We start from the raw sequence: 25,716 nt of genomic DNA on the forward strand, positions 1-25,716 counted from the left end.
AAGCTCTTCAGACTTATAAAACTTTAGGAATATTTATTAATACAGCATTAGGTTTATTCCAACAACGAATACCGATACGTAGTACATGACATAGGATTGACGTACCGACTATCAAGCAAATCCTATCGAAAGCATATGTCAGTTTATACCATTGAAACGATAACTCTACCTGCTGCTCTGTAGTGTCATACATGTAACAACTATATAAGAGATTGTAATATTCATAAATCTATCATTTGAATTAATAAAGATTCCCATAGAATCTTCTGATCCACTGAAAACTAACGTCATACACGTATTATCTCTCGAAGGCGTTTAATAGCCTAGAGACTTGACTAGACAAGAATTGGAAGGCCTAGTGCGAATTCCCGCTTTACGGGATTGCCCCCTTTAGGAGGCAGAGGACAACAATGTGCATAGTAGATAAGTAACTTATAGTAATAATATATTTGGAAATGTATATTATCTTTTATTTCTGTCTTCTCTCCTCCTCATACCTTGTTTTCCTATCGAAAGGCCTTGCGGCTAGCACCCAGCCAGGACTTACATTCCTCCTTCGCGACTACAGATTAGTACCCTGTGTAGAGCGAAGTTATCCTCCGAGGACTTGCGGTAACCCCCGTGAGATTAATCCTGTCTGTTCAACTCACTACCAGTTACCAACCTATCACTGTCAATATCACCGCCACTGTGGAAACTCAGCCTTAATGCTTGTAAGAACAAAAGTGATTAGAATAAAGAACAATAACAGAATCGTCGGAACACGAAAACTGCACTGGGCATGCATCTCCCAGTTTTCTTGCTGTCAAACCATTTGATAAAACAAACCTGCTATATTTTAATGCCCGTCAGATAAGAAATAAATCACCCCTACTGATGAGCTTACACATTTAATCGTGACCCTATACACCCGTCTTCTGTATGTGTTTGAAATTCATTGTTATTTTTCAAGAATTAAAATCAAAAATCTTTTTATTTGTTTTAAACTATAATTATTTAAGAAGATATTTTTATTCATAAGCTGTTCATTAATTTTTATCCAGTAATATTTTTAAATAAAATTCTTTCATAATAGTTATTTTAAAAATAAAATTTTTTTAATAACAGTTATCTCTTAATTTAATAAATAATTATGTGTGAAATTATACTATTACTATCAATGTAAAATTTATTGTACATAAAGTAATACCAATTTTGGTCCCTGTTTAAAATAAAATTAGTGATTTAACTTTTTAAGTTTGTATATTTTAAATATCGTCCGACCTCTAGGAAGGTTAACCTCTAAGATTTATGTGGGAGGTTACTCAGTTTGTTTATTTATGTTCAGTAGTCAATCTGAATCTTGTGTTTATATTGATTCTAGATCATGCTGCAGTTTCAGGATAATGATCAGGATATCCCATCTACCGAAAATAGTTTATTTTTATCTCAGTCTATGTTAAACACAGTCTGTAATGATTTAAATATTAATGAATCGGAAGGGTTGTGCTTGCAGGGGAATGTTCCTCCTGAAAAAGAATTAAATTTTGGACCCATGCCCTGTTCCTGTAGTTCCTTGCCAACAACATTTTCAGATTCTAACTGGAATATCGGTTACCAATTTGGTGCAAATCAGTTCACTCCTTCACCTTATTGCTTATTTGAACAGCAAAGTAAGAAACAGACAGAATGTGCTCTACCTTCTGCTTTAAGTGATATTGAACCATTTATGGGAAAAGAAATTGATAATAAGCACAATGATTATGGTATTTTTTCTGGGAAACAAGGTCCAAGCAATACCTCTAGTGATTGCAGACTTCTTAGTTGTATCCAATCACAACAACCTCTCAACATATCAGTGTACAATTCTTCATTTCCAACACAAGATTCCTCTCTGTTACAGTTTAGCACTGGTAATACTAATACCTATAATCTTTGTTTGGATTCTGATTGCCTTGATAGGATTTGTAGCCCTTCAAGAAATCAGTATTCTTCTTGTATGCTTGACCAGAATTTGGATTTCAATACCTTGAGGGCAGAAAACATAGGACAAGTTAATGACAAGCTTGATTTATCTAATTTTATGGCAATGAATAATGATGAAGAAACTATACTGAATGTAAATGAAAGTGATGAAGACAGTGAGATCATTGTAGAAGACTCTGATACTGAAAGTGAAGTAAGTTTTTATTTTAGGAAATATGTTTATGCCTTTAATCTAATTTTTAAGTGAAAATTTATACCTAAGTAAAGGTCATGGCTTCTTTATCAAACATTTTTGGTTTAATTTTTAAAGGTAAATAAGTGGCTTGTTCCATGGAGATATTAAGAAGCAAGCGGCAGAGTAAGTGCCTAAAGAAGGCCTTTAGGACTTAAATTATCTTAATTTCAAAGGATATAGGATATAAAGGATCAAAAACCCTCTTTAGAATAATCGAACCAGTCTGAAAACCTAATGTTAAAATGATGGCCTGTATGTTACACTCTTAAACTAATTTTCTTTGAGTTGTTTTGGAAGACCCCTAATTATAATTTTTACTGCTTAGTCTCCACACTTCTCTTGATCATTAATTGAGCATGGAATGGTGCCATGGTGAAATAAATTTGGAAGCCACTGACTTATAGAATAATACCCCTGTTAAAAATGGCCAGTTAGGGAATAAAAAATGTGTTAATAGTAAGGTTAATTTAATGTAACTATTATTGTTATACCGATTTAAAACTCCATTTTCTAACGTATTGGACTATCATATTAATGACTTGGTTTTCAGTAGTTATGTAATTATTATATTTTAGCTCAGTGATCTTTATTTTGATTTTGCAATTTATATAAATCAACTATTTTTACAACAATATTATTACTGTATCAGCGATTTAAAGGTCTTTATCTATTGATCCATTAATAAAAATATTATGTTGCTATAGCATTTATTATAACAGCTTTATATTTCAGCTTAGAGAATTGATCCATGTCTGTTCTATTATTTCAAAAATTCAACTTAAATTTTATGGTTCTACTTTTTCAAAATTACAATTACTCATCTGGCGATTAACCATTGGAATCTTACTGTCAATTTGTTTGTACCTTTTACTTTCAAATCTAATAACTATGAATTTGTAAAAATGATTATTTTCTCTTAACATCAAGTAAAAATCTGCACATATTTTCAAATACATGTGGAAGGCTTATCTGTTGAATTTGTTTTCTTTTGATGCCTTTCGAATTGTGCTTGCTTCCACTGTAGTCTAATTTAACCTTCTTTTCTTACGCATTATTTAAAGTTTCAACATTTATTACTTTGATACTGCAATAGTTATCTGTGACTAACATAATAAGTAATTAAAGTGTCAGCTTTTTGGTAATATTCTATATATTTTCTTGATTTATTTTTCAGGTTTCTATTGATGTGGGACCTTATATTGAGGATAAAGAAAAAGATCAACCCAAAAAGTTTGTTATGAAATGTTTTGTGTGTAATTTATCTTATTCTGAAAAATTTGATTTTATTCAAGTGAATAGTTCATTTCCTTTAACATTTATATCTCAAACACCAGTAATGTTAAAACTTATAGAAATAATACCCACAGACTTGCAAACATCAGTGAAATTTGAAAACAATCTAATTTGTAAAAGATGTCTTAGTCTAATTGACATGGTTGAGAACTTGGAAGTAAGACTTATTAGTTCTAAGAAAACCATTTGTGAATATGTTTGTCGCTCAAGTAAAGAAGTATCTGATGAAGATTGGAGTTTACTTCAGGGAAGTAATGATATCTGTATCGATGATAGTATAGGACCCTTAATCTCAAAAGAGGTAAAGATATTTTCATTTTACTTCATACTTTTTATTTTTAATCCTTTAACTGCTGAATGACAATATATTATGTTATTCATGGTATTTGCAAAAAGTGCCAACAGCGATATATTGTATATAAACATGATACAATATATCAAATATCTGTACCTCGGAGGGATACAACACTATGTCCATTTTTTTCCATATTGACTTTATTACAGAGTTAAAATCAGCTTTTCTCATATTTCTTAGAGGAATAGAGCACTATGTCCAAAACCAGTTAGAACCGGATATAGCATGTTTTAAAACAACACCAAGTCCACTTTCATTTAGAGGGATAGAACACCATTTGGTGTTTTATCCTTCTGAAGCATGTGAATTACTACTGGACATAGTGTTGTATCCCTCCGAGGTACAGATATATAAACCATATCATATACATCATACTATGATCAAGAACCACTACTGCTTCAAATATAATTCAAGTGAAAAATGCAATTACAATTAGTCTGGGAATTCTGTGATAACTCTTTTGTCCACAATCTTCCTTTCTCTACATTTATTTGAAATCCAAAATTTCTAGTTTTATTTGAAATTACTGTCTCATTTTCAAAGATCTGTTGTGCCTTAAAGTTCACCCTCCATTACTTCAACTGCTCTATATCTGTGATGAAGAATCACCTCTCTTCTGCTTGGTACGATTCCTATTTCCATGAATACTCTTATAAATTAGGCATTGAGGCCGAAAGGTTGTACGCTTTTAAACAAACAAACCAAACTCTTAAAAATTATCTGGTTACATCATGACAAATCTCGTTTCCTTGATATTTTCATTCATTGTGTTTATTTTTTCCACAATAGAATCATAATTTGTTGTTTGTCCTATCCTTAAATTGTCCTGTAATATTTTGGGGAAATATTTCTCGTTTTTCTTCTTCTCCACTTTCTACTTCTGAGTTGCAAATTTATTACTTGTAAATTTATTAATTATCATTGGTTTAATTAAATTGCTTGGTACCTAGAAATGCTTTTGTTCAAGGATAAGTTGTGACCTCTCTGTAAAACATTGCAGATTTTTGATTTATTACGCTATCACTTATTTTCTTGATGACATCCTAAATAGTAACCAACTTTACCTTCTTTATTTTTTGCCAGGTCTATCAATCACTTTAGTACTGTTTGTGATATTCCCAGTCCTAACATATACCCTCCCACTATCCTCCCTGTTTTTCTGTGCTGGAGACCAGTCTAGCGAGCTAACCTACAACTAATATTAAACTGGAACCATCAGACTGACAACGTATACCAATTATCTATCTTTAGAAAATTTTGAGATTTGCCCAGAATTCATATATTGCTGTAATAGAATTTAGCACTCTTACTGCTAATCTACTTTAGTTCTCAATGTTTCAACTTTTTCAATTTTAAAATCTTTTTCTTGGTGATTATTATTAATTTTTATTATATGTAGTTCTTTCATATTATATTAACACTTATAGGTTGTTCAAACTGGAGCTGTTGTGGAAAATGGGAATACTGTAGAAACCTTTAGCAGTAAGGATAAAAATGTGGATGATGATGTGATAAGAAAAACTGTGACTGGTTCAATTGATATTCAACCTCCTCATGAAAATTCAAAAGATGCTATCAATAATAAAGAGAACACTATTAATATAATAGAAGAGAACAATGATAAAGTCTTGAGTGAACATCCAATAATTAGTATTTATAAAGATAATTTGAGTTCAAAAGTAAATTCTGACTCTTCTATAAAACTGTATCCTAAAATTCAGCCATCTGTAGATTTTAAGTATCAATGTGATCGTTGTGGAAAATTTTACAGACGAGAAAAGGAATTGGCTGTTCATCTCAAAAAACATATGGGGGAATTTTTGGAAAAATGTACAGAATGCGGCAAAGGATTTATGAAAAAATCTAATCTGGAAATACACCTTAGGAAACATAGAAAACATATTTGCCTTAATTGTAGGGCTAGTTTTGTATCTGATATAGAACTAGCTGATCATTCAAAACATTGTACAGGAAAAAAATTTACTTGTTCTCAGTGCAAACTTGTTTTCTCCTCCGATCTCAAGTTAGAAAGTCATAAAGAAAAACACAAAGTAGGTACTAATAATTGTTCCATTTGTAATAAATCATTTAAACATCCAAGCTACCTTGTAGCCCACATGATAAGTCACTCAGATAAAAAACCTTTCACCTGTGAAAAATGTGGAAGAAGTTATAAAAATCAGAGTCATTTAAAAAGACATTTAAAAACTCATTCTGGATTGACATGCCACATCTGTCAACAACTATTTTCATTTCCTGCTCAATTGAAAAGTCATTTAAGTATGCATGCTGAAGAAGAGGAATGTGATATTTGTAAAAAAAGATTTTCTAAAAAGTATTTGCTGCATCACAAAAAAATCCATAAGAATACAACTAAAAGAAAAGAATGCCCTGTTTGTAAAAAATTAGTAACCACCAGTCTCAAAGTTCATATGGCAAAACATTCTGAAACCAAAGAATATAAATGTGAAATTTGCTCAACAGAATTTACATTTAAGCATTCATTAACAAAACATGTGCGATTGAAGCATAATGTTAGTTAGGCTAATTAAATATTGTAATAAATATCAAATATATTTTAATATATAAACTAAAAATAAGATTCATATTTGTGTTTGAAATTAATATTAACCCTTTTCTGTTTATGGTTTATAATGGCGATTTTTTAGTCAAGATATGCTGACATTAATTTCTTGTAGACTGACTACTTTGCACGTAGTCTTACATACACAAATTATTGTGACTAGTAAGACTGTTTATTGTTTAATTATAATTTCATGATTCTAGAATAGTAAGCAAACTCGTATACTAATTTCTTATATATAAAATTTTTGAAGTTCTTACTTTAAAATTTTATCCACAATTTTTACTAAAATTCATGATTATTAATGTACACTGTGTCCTGTTGGGTTCATTTAATGAAAATAAGAACAGTCTTATCATTAAAAAAATATATAATAATTTTAGTCGTTTTTTTTATCGTTAAATTTTTATTTTGTATATGAATAAAATTTTGGATTATATTTCCAATTTTCACTAGCCTTTAATTATTTATTCTACACCCAACCATGACAGCTGGATCAATATATCAAAATGACTGAAGAAGTAATCCAAGCAGTCAGTTAGGAATGAAAAACACACTGATGAGAATAAACTTATTTTAATCTATACCATGTCAGCCTGTATCTGGGTTAAAAATTAGGAGATAACCAAAGGCCAATGTAGCTGAGGGGGTTGAGGTGTCACCTTAGCAACCTCATCTCTGCAGTAACGCAAGTTCAATTCCAGCCTGAGAGGGCTAACTTTTATTTTGTGGTGGTCTGATGGAATGAAACTGGACCCTCCTACTCTGGTTATAACAGGTTGATTATCTCTAGGAACCCCTCTTCACCCCTGTATGTCAGAAATGACCTGGTAGGTAGTAACAAAACAAAAAAAAATGTTCAGGTTCATGTCTTACTGTGGTAGATAATTTTTTATTATTTTATATCAGCAATGGATCTATCCTGGTGCACCCAGCCTCTATAATGTGCGTATTCTGCATTACCTGAAAAACCAGCATGATTTTGACCAACTTATCTTCTTGCACGACCATTTGTCTAGAAACAGTTCTAAACCTGAGACCAGAGATGGGTTACTGTGGTATCTTTTATTTTTAAAGTATATAAGGATAGAAAGATATGGATAAAAAAAAGCTTATCTGCCTTTGGTAGCAAATTGCATATGAAAGTAATGTAATAATATGACTTAATAGTATACAGAGTAAATGGAGAAAAAAAGATTTGGTATCAAGTAATACATTCAATATTTGTTGAATGTAAGTAATACATTCAATATTGATTATTCAATATTTGTTCTTATCATCTCAATATACAAACAACAAATGTAGTAGAACTAATGAGCTCTGTCTATGGCTCTAACTGACAAAGGATTTTTAAATGAAGAAAAAAAAACATGTAAAATATTGATGAAAAACTTTTATTCAAACAATGAAGTTATCAAATATAATATAATAAAATAAACAACCCCAAAATAATTAAAAATTTAATCTCAATCAAATAAATATAAAACCTAATAAGAAAACAAAAATTGAAACAGATTTTTACAAATGAAATTTTGTCTTTTCCATTCCTTATTACACTCAAAAACATAGGTAACCGTCTCCAATTCCTAAAATGTAATAAGAATATTTATCAGGAAGAAATGACTTAGATTTAATAGTTATAACGAAAATAAACGCAGTGTGATTAAATATTAATGTTATTTGTTGCTTTTGGAACCTTATTAATCCACCTTTTTTGCTTCACTTGGTCTGACACTTTATTCCCTCCATTATTCTTCCTCCAAAACTCTGGAGCAGTACAGTTGTCCAATTTAGCGATTACCTTAGGAACCTGATGACGAAATACTAGTGAAACTGTTTAGGCCACATAAGGCAATACTCATTTTATTGTTTCACCATTGCCATGTTTTTATCTTGGTTTGCCAAGGTTGTAACTGCTGTAACCATAGTTACGAGAAACATATCTTCAAAGTTATAATTTCCTATTAAAAGTTTCCTATAGTAAGATTCTTAGTTTTTAAAATTATGGCATTGAAACAGCTTTTTTAGTGATTTCTAAGGAAAAACATAATTTTATCAGTTGTCGAACCAAGACATCTATATATCATGTAATTAACTATGTATAGCGTTTTGATTTTCAACATTCGCCACTTCCACTCTTCAAAGCTATTTTCTCGAATCATCATTTTCCGTTTAATGGGGTCCTCGTCTATCTTCAGAGTATTTTTTGGTAGAAGCTTTTCTTTTTAAACGTATTCTCAATTGAATCTTAAAAGTACGACTAAATCATCACGACTCTGTTCTTTTTCCGGTACGAGATGTTATGGAAACACATGGGTGATGGGTATTTCAAAATACCCCGTGTTATCTCTTTAAAATAGCCATCTTTGCAGGATATCTGAGGCTCCATAAAGCATCCCCTCTCCGGTAGGGAAGGCCCTTCATGGCTAGGGCCACCCTATTTTTCAAGTAGTTCCAATAGGGAATTACATTGAATTCTCTTCAATGTTCTGACACCATAGTCCTACTAGGGCCCAGTTTCATAATAAAGTACAAACTAATACTATTAGTCTTATAGATTTATCTTAATTCAATTGCACGTACTTGTACAATAGTAACTCGTACTTTAGTATTTTTTAATTCCTGTAACATCTCTAATAGTCATCCCTATCATGAAAAAAATAAGTATCAGTATTATTACCTCACTAGTTTCTACACTTGTCCTATGAACTAATACTATTAGCTTTCATTATGAAACAGAGCCCAGGTTGGTGCACTGTTCTCCTTCTTCTTAACCAGTGTCTGATGTTAGACGTTGCTACAGACCCTATGGCATCAGCACAAATGGGAATAGTTAGTCTCTTCTTTATTTACTTTATATTTTCAGTTGAACTAATTCAGAGGCATCTGGCAGTATTCATACTCACCTCTAGTCTTCTACTGATGAGTTCCTTCTAAGCTTCCACAATCAAGATGTTCAGATTTCGTACTTTAATATGGAAGTTAATGTGTTAAATTAAAATTAACAATTCAGATTAATTTTGATTCTAGGTTTATAGATTTTTCAAATAATTTTCACTTCCGCAAAAGCCTGCAATTATGTGTTACCCACAGATAGAAAGGCCTGATTTTCGATCTGATGGTATTCTTGACAGACAGCGTGCGGCAGTACTTCAACCTCCTGATGCCTAATACTGGTACTCATAGTTGAGATGTGGAGAAGGGAGAGTTGTGACACCAGAAAAATTGGTTCAAATCACAATTTTCGTGCTGGAAAAAAGCTAACTCATTCAAGAGTTTACGGTTCGCGATCAATAAATGAACTTGCGTTGTTCAGAATAAGAAAGCAGAGTTTCACTAAGTAGTTCAACTTGTTCCTCTGGTTGGGGTCATTGATTTGACAATTTTTAACTTCATCTTATTGTAATAATTGATTATTTCTAGAAATTCTACCAAATTTATTATCTATGTCTTGTAGAACACCTGGGAGAGTTTCACGGTATGATGATAATGAAATAAGTTTGTCGCCCCCGCGCAAATAATTGATTGTCCTGCCAAAAATCAAACAAATCCTGATAATACACCTAATGCAAATTTACATGAGCATAGTGGCTGCGACAGTTTTCACTATTACCGTCCCCGTGGAAACTTCGCTTTAGAGACTAACGGGTTTACATTTAATCGTACAAAACTGCTGACTTATTTTGAGATTTAGAAGGTGGGAAATTTCAAATCAATGAAATGGCTGATCTCAAAGATTCTGAGGAAAAAATTCGCCACCACAAACGTTCAATATTTTTTGAAACTTCAACACCCTGAGTTTCGGGCTTTTCAAGGCGAAAAATAAATACATTTTAATTAAAAACTTCATTGTATGTTGAAAGGGTAGAACTCAATTTACGATGGAAAGTTCAAATCTTAGTTCGTATACAAATAAATAAATCCATTAGATTCTGAACATGATGATTTTGAGTTACTGTTGATCAAAACATTATTCATACACTGACACTTGTCTTATATGTCATAACCTGTAGGTACAAACAATGTTATCAGGTCAATGTTCACACGCTATACCTAATCCTTATTTCTTAAGTAAATAAATGTACTAGTTTAATCCAGTATTGAAAGACAATTCCACGAAGATGGGTCGTAAATCTAAAGAATTCAGTAGTAATTGTAAAAATGAAATTGTTAAATTATTTCAACAAGGGTTGAGTTCCGATGTATCGGAAAAAAATGTGGCATATTCTCATGCGACCATGCAGTATATTATTAAAAAAGTTTAAAACCGGATCTGTTGATAATAAAAAACACACAGGTAGAAAACGGTCGTTTACATTGCGTGAATCCCGATAAATTGTGATAAAGGACCAAAAAATCCAAAAATGAGTGCTTGTGATCTAGCAACACACATCGCATCGTCTTATGAAAAGACAGTTACACTCCAAACTGAGAAATCGGCTGCACGAAGCAGGATTTCGACAGATGTAGAGTGGCCAGAAAGAAGCCCTTCATAAATAAAACAAACCCGAAGAAAACATTGGAATTCGCTCAGAGGTATGCGAACAAACCGCTTTTATTTTGGAAAAATGCACTGTTTTCTGACGTAAGTAAATTCAATATATTAGGATCGGATCGAAGAAGATTTGTTTGGAAGAAAAAAGGGAAAGCTTTCAAAACCAATAACCTACAACCTACTAAAGCACGGTGGTGGTAAAGCCATTGTTTGGGATTGTATGAGCGCCAGTGGAGTAGGCGAACGTGCAATAATCGATGGGATTGTGAATGCTGAAAAGTATGTGGTTGTGTTACGAGATAATTTAAGAAAAAGTGTGCTAAAATTAGGAATCGGGGGCAACTATTTGTTCCAGCTGGATAACGATCCCAAGCACACGGCCAAAAAAAAAAATGAAAGAAGGGCTGTTGTACAATGTTCGCCAAATGCTGCCAACACCATCTCAATCGCCATATCTTAACCCTATCGAAAGTTTATGGGCACTATTAGATTTAAAAAATCGAAAATATTCAAGTTCTTCACGAAAAGAGTTGATATGCAATCTTAGGAAAGCTTGGGCAGAAATTGACTTTCAGGAGACAAACAATCTGGTAGAATCAATGCCAAGAAGACAGTGATAAATGTCAAAGGATTTCCAATGAAATATTGAAAAGATTTATGGAGGACTTTTGTTTTTTTTTGAGTGGGTTTATGAGTAATTTTGCCTATACAATTTGAACTTTTGATGTTAATTAAATTACATAATCTTCCAGTTTCCTAAAGTTGCATAAAAATAATGTGGAATGTTGTTTGTTATTAGGATCCGATGTTATTTCTTGTTAAAAATAATAATTAAAAATGTTTTCACAAATAAACTAGGTGTATGAATAATTTTTTGAGCAACTGTATATATAATATTTATGAAAATTGTGTCTGAGGTTTTTATTTGTCTGATTTGTTATATATGTCTGAGTTTTTATTATTTAATCCTCAGCGAAATCCATATTTAAAATTATGCCATACAAGATGCTGGAGATATGAGATTCAATGGTTTATTATTGGATTCTAAACCTTATACAAAAGTCAAATGGACGGTCGTTGCGTATAATTTTTCAACAATTCAAGGGCCAATTTACTGACTTGAAATGGTTTTATATAATTCTCCACAAGTTTTCAGATAATGCTGTGGTTTCAGTGTGGAAAAAAAACATACTTGGTGACCATGGGAAAAGTTTCAGTGAACAATAACCTGCTCATGTTATGTTGTGAATTACTATTTATTGAATACTCAATATAGATTACTTCATGAGTTTTCTATTTCTATCGTAATTAAATTAAAAAAAAAACTTATCGAATTAGGTGAAATTCTTTGAATTCAGTATAACTAATGTCCGTATGTGACTAACCTCGCTGCAATTTTTGAGTAAATATTTCTCAGGCATTTTATGCTTTTTAAAAGTTACTTATTTGTGATAGTGTTTGATTTATGTTGTGGACAAGTTAAGCACAGGTGTTCCAATCAATTAATGAAGGATGTTATATTTTTTGATTGAAGCCACAAGAAATTTCTTTCTTTGGAACTGGTGGAATTTATATATACACATATGAAGTAGAATAGACCCTTTCCTTGGTCAGAGTAAGTTTCATTTTGTTTTCTTATCAAATTATTTTTCATTGTTATCATCTGAATCAATTAATTTTTTATAATACATTTTTAAATTCATGTTTTTTCCAGAAATTTTATTTATATTTTATAATTTATTATTGTTGTTTATTGGTACTGTGTTATATTATTAATTTCAAAGCTGATAATGAATCACATTTTTCACTTATATACTAACTTTGGAGTTTAGATTAATTTATTGATATGTATAAATTGTTCGTTTTGTAGTGCCATAAATTTATGAAAGCTTAAAACTTTATTTTGTAGATAACAGTAAACTAGTGTCATCATTCCATATAATCGGAGGGTGTGTACTTCCTTATATCTTATGTTTTATTGTTGTTATGACCTACACAATTATACATTGATCCAAAAAAGTATTCGTACACCATTTATTTTTTAGTTTATGCTTTATTTTCATGAAAAAGTATTGAAGTTTTTACTGTGCAATTCCCTTTAAAAAATAATTGTTTTCATGAAAAAAACAAGATATTCATTAAAAATATAATTATTATATTGAAAAGAACCAGAAGTATTTCTGGGCCAAAAAGTATTCATACAAGTGAACATTGAGAAATTTTAAGTAATCCTCAGGTCAAAACAATCCCAGGACTGGTTGTGGAATAGTAGGTTCAAAGAGTAACTGATAGCTCTCCGTAAGAGCAATACATCAAGCCAGTTATGACTTCGCATCTCCCGCAATGCGTCGTAAAACATGTGAGTTGAGTTCCATCATTAAAGTTAGAACTGTTACCCTGTTCCAACAAAATTTCAGTTTTAGGGAGATTGGTAAACACGTTAAACAGAGTCATTCCACTGTACAGTGGTTCTACTGACAATATAAAACGTTCAAAGCCTACTACTAGGGAAGCCCCAGAAGTATTGTATGAGTAGCTGCAAAAAATCCAAAAATTAGTGGCAGGGAATTAGCAGAACATTTAGAAACAACGTCTGACAAATCAGTTACATCCCAAACTATAAGAAATGTTCTTTATGAGGGAGGCTAAAAAGGAAGATCACCCAGGAAGAAGCCATTTATTACTGAGAAAAACCGGCTCAAGAGATTGAATTTCACTAAAGAAAATGCCAACAAGCATTTGGAATTTTGGAAAAATATTTTTTTCTCAGACGAGAGCAAATTTAACATGTTTGGATCTGATGATCCCTACACCTCCTCAGTCCCCTGATCTGAACCCAATTGAGAATTTATGAGCTTTATTGAAAAAAAAAGTTTAGACTTTTAAATGTTCAAATAGACAAGAACTAAGTGAAGTTGAAGACAGTGTGGAACGAAATCGGAAAGGTGACTCAAAACTAGGTGAAGTCGATGCCTAGAAGGTGTGAGGAATTAATTAAGCAAGATATAGTAAATGCCAAGAACTTCCCACAAAATATCCCGAGGAAAACCGGTTATGGTAATAGTATGTGACAGTGGGTACGGTTGAAGCTTTGGAACGCGTTCCATAAGAAATTAAGACCACTTTAAGTATGTTCATTTCTATTTTTCAAGATTCAAAAGAGTTGATTATATAAATATAGGAGAGGATTGGGTAGAAGGAGGACCTTTTTTTTAAACTTATAAATTACTGATTAGTTAATTATATATGATATGTGTTAGTTATTTACAACTTTTTGGTAATATTGAAATAATATTTAACTATATGAATACTGTTTTGGCCATAGAAAAACATGTTTTTTTCAAATGTAATAATTATATTTGTAATTTATGTCTTGTTTTTTTCATTTAAATATTTATTTTTGAAACAGAGTAGCAGAGTAAAAAATGTAATAGTGTTTGAAGAAAATAAAGTTTATTAAACTATAAAATAAATGGTGTACGAATACTTTTTTGATCACTGTAATTACTGCAGTGAATATATACAAGTGTCACTCGGAATGCCGGCTGGACCTGCACTCTATATGCAATGTTTTAATGTTATGGGTGGGTATTACTATTACTGTTTTAATATTATTATTGTTGTTTTAATTGAATCCCAGTTCTCAACTTCTGATTGCCATTCCCACTCAAAAGGGATAAGTCAACACCCAATGAAATCACTTCAGTTGAGTTCATATAAATTCTCATGAATATGAATAACTTTATAGGGTCAGGCTACAACCAATAATGATGGTCGACTATTTTTGCATTGTATATAAGTGATAACATGACCACCGTTTTTTTAAAGTGACAGTTATGAACTAATACTTTTACTGCTTTGATTGGACAGTGGTCGACTTCTGCTCACTATGCTCAGCTCATGATTCTGTGATTATTTAGGAGATATCTAATTTTTTTAAATTGAATTATGCATTTGAAGTAAAGTGTTGCAAAATCCAATTGTTATTCATTCTAAACCAGATACAAGACTTCAACAGAACTCTTAAAAGTAGGTATTTATTTTTATTTAATAATTAAATAAGTATTTTTCAGTAATACTCAAAGGCATTGCTCTTGTAATAATGAGGTGTTGAAGATTATATTTTAGAGTCAATTATATATTATTACTTATAGTTCATTATTATTTGATATACTTAATTTATCTAAAGATGATGGAGGACTGGACATCCATTATCTCAAAAATATTGATTAGAAAAAGATTAGTTCATAGTCATTATGTGAATTTTCGTGCTTTTTTTTGTCATCCAAAATTATCTGAACTTATTAATAAACAGAAAAAATTAAAATATTACTTCTCTCAATCCCAAAAAATTACAATATGCTTGCTATTGTATTAACTATCAACAACTATATAAATATTATTTTATAAAATTCTTAAAACTGAGTAGAAAATAAAACAAATATTTTAAAATTTTGTTTAGAATTAAAAAATAAGGATAACAAAAGAGTTAAGGTAACAACAGATTTAAAAATTGTTTTTATGATGGATGACCATATAAATGTGGCCATTAATAAAATATGTGGAGCTGTCAATAATTATACATCGATTAAAAAAAAAAAAAAAAAATGAAATTACAACTCCTCTAAATTAAATAATAATTAAAGATGTGAAGGATTTAAAATATATAATTAAATAAATAAAGATATAGTAGTAATAAATTTTGATAAAAATCAAAGACTAGATGTCTTATACACAACAGAATAATTAATTTAAAGTGGAAAGCTTGTGAAATGATATAAACACTTACATTTGTTAATTAAAAATAAAAATAAATATGAAGGATAGTCCTATTTAATTGTCACCATAAAAGAATTCATTTTAATGTAAAAAAGTACTTTACTAAAAATTTAGGTTCCTGTATAATTATTATAAATATCCAGAAAAGATATAAAAATAGTGGACCAAAAACCAAGTAATAGGCTTCTAAATTACTATTCTAGTCCTACAATTTATCTAGAAATTAATGTTGCTAAAAATCTAATATAGTCAAGACATGTTGCCAGATTGACAGACGACCAGATATACGAAAGTAGCTTCTAGATGTAATGGTCTGTGCAAAGAGAAAAGTTTGTAGACTTGTAGACTTATTATTATTATTATAAGAAGTTCGAGTGGTTAAGGACTCTATCTTAGGCTTTTACAGCTGAAGAGCAGCAGTGCTTCACAGAGATAAATGGCAGTCAAAACTACAGGGTGCCTTGACTCTCTATGGGTTATGACTCCACGGATGGAAAAATGTAATGAGTGGAGAGGTAAATTCATGTATGAATTAACTAAAAGAGATTTAACTGATATCTTAATTGAAAATTCTTATACTAGAAAGCTTATAAATAATTTATAGTGCAGCTTAATCAATGATGATCCAAAATCAAGTAACAATGAAAAGATTGTCAGGGTACCTAATAAATAACTTCATAAAAGGTTTATAGTTTATGACAACTTTGATCAAACCCAAGCGAAAATTGATCATTACATTCTTCTAAGATACTGATATAAATATTATTAAAAAAAGATACCATTGAAATAATTAATAAACAATACACAGACCATTTTTTTTTTTACTGTGCAACATATTCCTGCAGGGACCAATGAAAGTAGAAATATATTTATATCCTATGATCATAATAATATAAAATTTGGCTTAAATACTAAGCAACCAAATAAAATAAACCGAATGCTTAATATTTCTTATTATGAGTAGTATATTTAATATACTACTGCTTCTAATACTATTTCAATAGTATGTTTGTTGCGGTTAATTTGGTTAGTACAGAGAAGGCTTGGAATATATATGTTGAAATAATCTACTCAGGATCAAAAGGGAAAGAAACGATCACATATTTGTCTTGAAATAATTTTAACACTTAGTGTTTATATCTTTTAACAATTTTAATTTTTTTATATACATTTTTAAAAAGAATAAATTGCTACTTAAAGGGCCAGAGGTTTGTGACAGGCTTCCAATGACATGAAATACCCATCTAAGCTTGAACAACATACTGGAAAGGCAGCATGAAATTTGAGAGAGGCCCCTCTAGTGGTCACCCAACTTTTTGAAAAGCGTCGTAGAGAAAGGCAATTATTTGCCTATTAGCAGTTGGCAACAGCTTTATGTGAATAAAATACCTGTGCACTTCTCCCATCAGTTTATACTACTCAGGGCTCCCAAACCCTCAAAGTTGAATCACAGCTGCATAACAGAATAAATAATAATATCTAAAAGAATAAATAATTATGTGCCTCAGCCATATACGAACCCCGGTTTGGAAGTTAATTGCACATCATGATACTAATTAAGCCACCCTACTCCTTAAAATTGCTTGAATAGATTTAGGAAATAAAATTATTGCAATTAATTTTTATAATCAAGTAATGGAAACTAATAACATATGTAGGAATGTTGTGTTCATAATTTTTAATCTAAACTTATGACTTTTTTTTAAAATAAACGTGATTTAGGAATTGTTTGATGAAGTGATAAATGTTGTGATAGATCTTTTAATCGATAATAATTATTATTTTGTTCTTAAGATGGGGAAGAGTCCTAAAATGTAAAAATAAGGAATATGTGTGGTAATCTTTTACATTATAAATGAAATGAAATAATGGAATCCTATTATCTTCCTCGATCTTCCACAATGAATAAAAAGGCCTGCCTACAAGATTTAAATTGGATATAAATTTTAACTATCCACTGGAATGGGACAGTTCATTTTTGTTAAAATCTAGTGCCTATTGGTTGATTTAAGACTAGTATTTAGCAGAAATGTAGTGGAAAAACTGTGAATTTCTTAAACAGTTGTTTACAGTGGGCTTTATTATTTTTGCATTTTGTTTTTTTTTCCGGCTAAGAAGCACCACGGCCACAGAAGGCCTATTGACGCCATCCCTCCTCTGCTCAAAACAGGCCAATTGCCTTTGCAAATCTGGACACTGTATAAGGATTCACTGTCTCGCAAAGTTTGGGATCCAAGATACGATCCTTACCAAAAATGAGGAATCGTGTTGTTGCCTCTACATCACATCTGCAAATGATGTGGTAAACAGTCTCTTCTTCCTTCCTGCAGAACCTGCAGATAGGGGACTACATCAGTCTCATTTTATAGAGATGCTTATTTAGCTGACAGTGTCCTGTGTATAGATAGACCTGTCACCCATCTTAAGATACTCCTATCCATATTAAGAAGGCAGTTACTTCTTTTCGGGCAGGGTCCCTGAGGAACGTGTTTGATTGTTCCATCCCTCTGGTATTTCTCCAGAGTAACCCAGCCTTGCTCTCAGCAATCTTTTTGATATGCATCTTTGCATGGCTGAGACTAATTCCACATATGGGGTCAGGTGTGAGAGGAACATACTCAGATCCTTTCCTTGCTAGGTAGTCCGCTCACTCATTTCCTTTTATGCCTTTATGTACAGGCACTCATTCCATCCGCACCTTGTTGGCCAAGGAGAGAGAGTTCAGGTTAGCTTTACACTCCTCCACCAATTTGGAATGGGTTACATAGTTATCCAGCGCATAGATGGCTGGCTGACTCTCCGTTTAGATCGTAATTAGCCTTTCCCTCATGCCCTCTTTTATTAAATTCTGGGTGCAGACATTTATTGCAAACATCTCAGCCTGGAACACTGTCGTGTGTTTTCCTAACGAAATGGATGTGCCTTGATTAGGCTTATCCATCCTCCACATTCCTGCTCTAGATCCTTGTTCCATTAAGGATCCGTCTGTGTAGCAGTTTATCCCATTACACGGCTTGTGTGGGGTTGACCCTTCAACCCTTACACTATAGTAAGTGTTCTTCTATTTCTTCTCCTGATGATCAGAATGCATAGCCAGGATCCCGTCTTCATTGATCCTCCCATTTACAGTCTGCCATGTCCCTCATAAGTTAAGGAATGGTAGTTTGTTCCTAGTTTCATAAGCCTATATGTAGAGCTAAGGGCTTGAGCTTCAAGCTCTATATGTAGAGGTTTAATGTTCAATGAAGATTTTTACATTGCTTAAACATTTGAATGTTGAATGAAAAGCCTTGTGGGTCACACAGCATCATTTCATAGTGCCATGCCTTAAATATGGCTGAAACATGATGAAAGTATTTGAAAAACTTCTTCGTAATTCAAAATATCATTATATTTTAAATATAATTATTGTTATATATTTTTTCTTATGAAACTTTACTTGGTGATGGTCTATTTAACTGTAAAACATTACCTGAAAAAAACCAAAAAAAAACTGATATTTGTAGAGCATTGTAACATGCCTTGACTCTGCTACCATACATGATACAAAATAAAGTTACTAAATGACATTAATTTTTTTCTTTTTATTGCTATTAGTTAATGATGATCTTTTATGGGTTAAGCTCATCGTGCTTGGGATTTAAATTCTTCTTCTCATAGCTTCATTGAATCTGTGAAGAAATTTTAAGGGCAAATTATTCCTTCAGTCTTAAAAAAAAAAAAAATTATTGCACATTATATTTTGTGTGTATAAACTCTGGATATTTAGTAAAAATAGTATTTAGATAATGTACCTAACACACTATCTGTCATATAAATAATATGTTTCTTAAAGTGAATTTGACATTTTTATATCAAGTTTTTCTATTAGCTTAAATATTAAATAGATTAAATTTTCCTGCTAATGATCCAAAGGGTCTGATGGTTCATCTCTAGGCAACCCAATACCTAGTAATCAGTAACTTGCAATAAATTAAAAGTTCTCAGAAATATAAAAGATAAAGCACTGAATCATCGCGTAATTGTTTCTACCCATACTTTTGATGTATCTGAAGGTGATTGACATCGAATGATGGTTATTTTATAATTTTTTTCCCTCATTTTTCGAAATATATTTTTATATCTTCATTCTAATTTCATTTTTCTATATTACAGAATAATATTTTTTCTGGTTATTGCTTGCAGAATCTATTGTTAATTTTTCTTATACAAGCTTTTTTCTATTTACTATATTCTGACAAGAGTATTAAAATATTTCTAGTGCCTTTTTGTATTACTAGGTTTTAGTTTAAAATTTTATCATTGGCTATTTATTTTCAGGTGATCATATATATTTGTGATGGATATTAAACAAGAATTGGATTGCGTGGTTGAAACATTTGGTGAGTGTTTACTAACTATTGTTAATAAATTTTAAATTAAAATTTGGTCTCAAGAAGGGAAACTAACCACATTACTTGTTTTATTTTGTGATCAAACGGGTTTATTTTATTTTGACTTACTAATAAATTTATCGCTCCCTACTCATGTAAGAAATTAATATAATACTTAGTTGTTTAATTCATTCAATAGATTATTTACAATTAATTAATGAATGATTGATTATTAAATAATTAATTAATGAAATAGTGGGTTAGATAGAATTTTGTGGGCTTGGAACTTTGTGTTTCAAACCTAATTGTTTTTCTCTTTGTTTGTTTGTAATGGACCAAGTGATAAATGTGTAATACACTTCGTTGTAATAGACCTATCTCTTGTTCCATTTGATACAAAGGAAGAAAAAAAAATTTTGAGAAATGTGCCTCAAAATGAATAAAATTCCTCATAATTCGTTAAGTAAACGTGCCACTGAAATATTTCAGGTACTATCATTGCTGATAGTAATTTCTTTGAAGTATATATATTTTAAAGAAAATAGGGTAGTCTTATTTTGTTTTACTATTGAAGTGAAAACATTTTCAGAAAGATTTCTTGGCTTCTGATCCTCTCAATTATAATTATTACTTTTATAATTTATGTTAGAGGTCATTTATAACTTTTATTTACCATTAATTTAGATACTTTTTTAAACTTTTATAAGGTATGATATAGTGTGTATATAGTTGTGAGCTGAACTGTTCGCTGTTCAATGGTTAGTTTTGTTTAGTTTATGCTTGCTAAACTCCAACGTTTGTGTTATTTTGTGTGTATTACGTTTTCTCCAATTTTGAAAATTTAATTTTGATCCAATCAAAATAAAAATTAATTTTCTAATAATCATTTTCAAGATATTTTAAATACTTCTAACAACTGATTCAGTTGTAAATTCATTAGACCAGGTTATAAGACCCATCTTTAATTTTTTTATATTAAAAAAAAAAATTAAAAGAAAATGGTTATAGGTGCTGTAAACAGTGTATGTGTGCAAGTTGAATGTTAAGATGTTGAGGAATTGCAATTTAATTTTAAAAAATCATGTTCAATATCTATAGCATAGGAGTAATATAAATCTTAGTTTTTTAAATAAAGAAGATAATTAATTTGGATTGTTTATATGATGATATAATTATAACTCATTAAGAATCAATCTTTTGTGAAAAGATGTTGGATAATAAACAGTTATTTAAATAGAATTCAATGATTCTAGAACATTTATTTACTTTAATGCTGAAATTCATAAAAAGTATGTTGAAATATATCCAGTTACATATTTTTTTTTTTAGTTTCTGTTGTTAAAAAAATACTTTTGTATTTTCAGACTCTATATGTTGTACATGAAATGTTTTGTTATTTTAATGTAACATCATTGTTTAATTTAATTTTTGTTTGTGTTTTTTAGACACTGCCACAATAAATACTGAGGAATCACTATGTAAGTAAGATTTATTAAATATCAAAACACGTACCAGAAGATAACTAGCACATGAGCTGTTTTATTTTTTCAGCTATTTCAAATGGATGCAAAGAAGAAGAAGTTGTTATTGAAGATGAATTTAAATTATTCAAAGGTAATTTTCATTCATTGATTAATGTATTCTTCATTAATTACCAATTATTTAATATTTTAAGTGATCAAAATATTTTTGTATGTATCAGAAGTAGCTTTTGATTGGCTCCTACTTTCTTAATTATGCCTTCCCTTTTGTAAAATAGAGTGAGGAACCTTCTTTTAGCCCCATAGCTTATACATAGGTCTCTGATCATGACTAATTATTTTCTCCTACTCCTTTTCATTTCTCTACTCCTTATTTATTTTTAAAAAGATTTTTTGGGGATTCTGGTCTTTCTTCTTCCTTGAATTAGTTGGTGCCCTTCGAAAAATATCTTAAAATACATGTGATTGAATTGCTTAAGGCACATATTTCCTATTTAACTCATATGAAATTCTTAATATATACAGACCGTACCTACTTCACTTTCTCATAAACACTCCGGGGGTGGAGTATCTCATCTCTACTTTTTAGAGTTGATTGATGTTTGTGAGCTTTCAAAACTACTATATTTTTCTAGATATATTATTTTATTGTTTAGTCGTTTATTTAGCCTTATACATTTTATTACTTGCTCTATGAAATAATATAAATTTCATATGTTCTTATGAATTTGAAGACATGTATGGAATAGTCACTTTATTAGTTGCCTGAAGTAAGATTTGGCTATCTTACTTTTATACAATTGTTTCCTCACTGCCAAATGTAGGAAAGCTTTGTACTCATGCCAGAATTGAAAATTTCCTCTAGCATTTCACGTTTCAGACATAAAAGAAAAAAATCTGGTATTTTTTACAGTACTTTTTCTTGGCATAACCATTATGTAAAAATGGCTTCTCTGATGTAGCCTTAATTTGGAAGGAAGTTGGGACGTATTGTAATAAGGTACTAGTGCTAATGTTATCAAATTCCATTTACTGCTTTTGGTTCACTGTGGGCAAAAGTATTTTTCTTGACACAAGTTTCAAACATGTAGATTTAAGTATAAAATGACAAATTAAATTTATTAGAAAAATATCAGCAATAAAATTCATCCCCAAACCTTGGAAATACAGGTTACTTACTGTATTCTTGAAATGGTGAGGAAGCTATACTGACTTATATACTTCTCAGACTTTTTTTAGCTTTGCACATAATGTCTTTATTTTTTTTAAATTATGGCAGTTAAGTTATTTTCAAATTAATATTTGTCTTTTGTTGTTAGATAATGAATCTGATGAAGTAGAAGAGGTTAAGGTTACTCCGGATATAGCTCACTGTTCAAGTTCTGGTAAATCATTATTGTTATATAAAGATAAAAGAACCAAAGAGATGAAAAAAAAAAAATTCATATTCTATTGTTATATATTACTACTGTATATAATTATCATTGTTTACTCGTTAGGCCTATTTATTGTAAGATCAAATATTGTCTGATTAGACTAAAATAAGTATGCTGTGTGACTAGGAACCAATGAAGTTGAGCAGTACAACTTTGTATTTTTAATAAAGTTATCCCCCCCCCAATTGTACAAAAACTAAATTTAGATAAATGATATTTGCTCATAGCAATTTATTTTAGTCGATTTAATATTATTATGAAGCCTGTGTACATAGCCTTCTTGTGTAGTATCATGTTCCAGTGGTTGGGATTGTGCTTCCACTTGTAAACATTAGTTATCAATATCCCAGGATGCCCTGTGGTAGGAATTAATGATAATTAATCATGAATTTAGGGGACTACCTGAAAGGATGTCATGTATTTTTTTTTTATAATTAGGAATGTTTTTTTTGTGTTAAACACATATAACATAATGGCATAATGTCCTGTTACTAGGGAAATTTAATTAAATTTGTTAAATATTTTTGCCTGTAGAAACTAAACATGAAAATCAATCCTTTTCAGTTTTCGATAACCTTTTATCAATAATCAAATTTCCATACTTGTTTACTTCAACTCATTGTAACTTGTTTCAACTTATTTTTTTGTCATTTTCTTATGCTATATAATTCCTAAAGCCCTCCAGAATTGTTTAATAGCCTGCAGTAGATCGTACTCTCTACAGTTCTTGGTGTTAGTTAATTTTACTTGGATTCCATCTGTCATGGAAATTCCAATGTGGCTAGTTTTTGTTTTATCGGTGCTTAGTTAGAACTTAGACACAGCAAAATTAACCAATACAATATAGTGCTAACTAAATTAATTTAAGAAACAATGTTTAAACATTAATTGTTAAAATAACGTTGAGTATGACTGTAAAAATCATATGGCATTCAGTAGGTTTATTTCAAAGCATTATTTTATTATAGTTTAAGATATAGTTAATATTTTTCTAATTAATCAAAGTTGGCAAAGTAAAGAGCCATTTTTAAATTTTGTTTTATTTTCATTTCATATATCTCTTTGGTTATGGCCATTTTTCCTTTCATGATTCTAACCTAATTTATGTATTTTTATTTGGTTTCAGATGCCTCATCCAGTTCCATGTTACGATGTTATTCTTGTAGTGAAGAATTTGAAAATGCTTCTTCTCTTGAAAGTCACATCAAAGAGGTTCACATAAATGAATTAGCAATGTGCTATGGTAAAATATTTACAAAAACTGACCTACTTCCTGAGGAAGGTTGGGGTTATGTGGAAGATCCTGTTCCAAAGAAGAGGCGGAGTGTAAAAAGAGTATTACAATGTGATCAATGTGATTATAAGACAGAAAGAACTGGTTCTATGAAATCTCATATGGTCACACATTCAACAGAAAAACCTTTCCATTGTACACTATGTGATTATAAAGCATCAAGACCAGCTGTTCTCAAGAAACATATAATGATACACCATACAAAGGAAAAACCTTATCAGTGTGTAGTATGTGAATATAAAACTGCTTATCCTAGTTGTTTAAAAAGTCACATGATGACTTATCATACTAATGAGAAACCATTTAAGTGTACTATGTGTGAATATAGATCAGTTGATTCTGGGGGTCTTAAAAGACACATAAAAGGTCGCCATTCTAATGAGAAAGCTTTCCAGTGTTCAATGTGTGATTACAGTACAGGATACTCAAAATGTTTAAAAATACACATTATGGCTCATCATACCAATGAAAAACCTCACCACTGTACTATTTGTGATTACAAATCTACTTATTCGCAAGATTTGAAAAGACATATGATTACAACTCATAATACTGAAAAACCTCATCATTGTACTTGGTGTGACTATAAAACTCCTATATTAAGTTACTTAAAAACACATATAAGGATTAATCACACAAATGACAAGCCTTATAGCTGTACTTTGTGTGATTATAAAACTGGAAGTAGTAACAATTTAAGGAACCATACTATCACACACCATTCAAATAGAAAGCCTTATCAGTGTTCTCAATGTGATTACAAAACTTCTCAATGCAGTAATCTGAAAGTACATATAAGAACTCAGCATACCAAAGAGAAACCTCACCATTGCTCACAATGTGAATTTAAAACTGCTTACTCACAGTTTCTAAAAATTCATGTTATGGCCGTACACTCAAAGGAAAAACCATACCATTGTACTGTCTGTGAATATAAAACAGCTATACCATCGCATTTAAAACGGCATGCAAACAGAATGCATCCAGATTAGAATTCATATTGATTTATTTATATGGCATGTTATACATAGCTAAATCTATTAAATGTTATTATTGTTATGTAAAGTTTATATATATATGTAAGTTTATAACACATGGACTGAATAATTGAGATTTTGTATTCATTTGTAAGATAAACATAATTTATTACAATTGTCTGTTTATTATTGATTTTTTTTACCATTAATTTTTAATCAAAAAACATTAAGGTTGAGAAATAATTAATTTTTGAGTTTTATATGACTTTAAGAAACGAGGTGCCTTTCAGTTAATCATAAAATGCTGGCTTTTTGACCCACACTATAAGTTTTCATCAGAGCTGCCATTGGGCTAGAGAATTAAATAGAGTAGTAGTCTATAAAAAATGCATTTATATTTAAATTCCAATCTATTAAAATCTGTAGCCTGATTAAGATCTGCAGAGTGA

General features: G+C 30.6%; 1 protein-coding gene and 1 long non-coding RNA gene across 2 annotated transcripts; both read left to right on the forward strand.

The window, feature by feature from the left end:
• Positions 1–1,301: 1,301 nt before the first annotated feature.
• Positions 1,302–25,442, forward strand: LOC106680861 (zinc finger protein 585A). Its single transcript, XM_067047864.1, has 8 exons — positions 1,302–2,158; positions 3,375–3,794; positions 5,276–6,388; positions 20,031–20,088; positions 21,525–21,557; positions 21,631–21,693; positions 22,880–22,945; positions 24,123–25,442. The coding sequence occupies exons 1-8, from the start codon at positions 1,367–1,369 to the stop codon at positions 25,280–25,282; spliced, it is 3,705 nt and encodes a 1,234-aa protein (XP_066903965.1). The 5' UTR covers positions 1,302–1,366; the 3' UTR covers positions 25,283–25,442.
• LOC106680885 (uncharacterized) lies at positions 11,901–14,791 on the forward strand. The gene is made up of 3 exons (XR_010843576.1): positions 11,901–12,542; positions 12,837–14,511; positions 14,676–14,791. It is a non-coding gene; the product is annotated as an uncharacterized lncRNA (long non-coding RNA).
• Positions 25,443–25,716: the final 274 nt, after the last annotated feature.

Source organism: Halyomorpha halys, unplaced genomic scaffold, assembly GCF_000696795.3.
Source record: "Halyomorpha halys isolate HHAL.00 unplaced genomic scaffold, Hhal_1.1 Scaffold297.1, whole genome shotgun sequence".
In the NCBI taxonomy this organism is placed as follows: domain Eukaryota; kingdom Metazoa; phylum Arthropoda; class Insecta; order Hemiptera; family Pentatomidae; genus Halyomorpha; species Halyomorpha halys.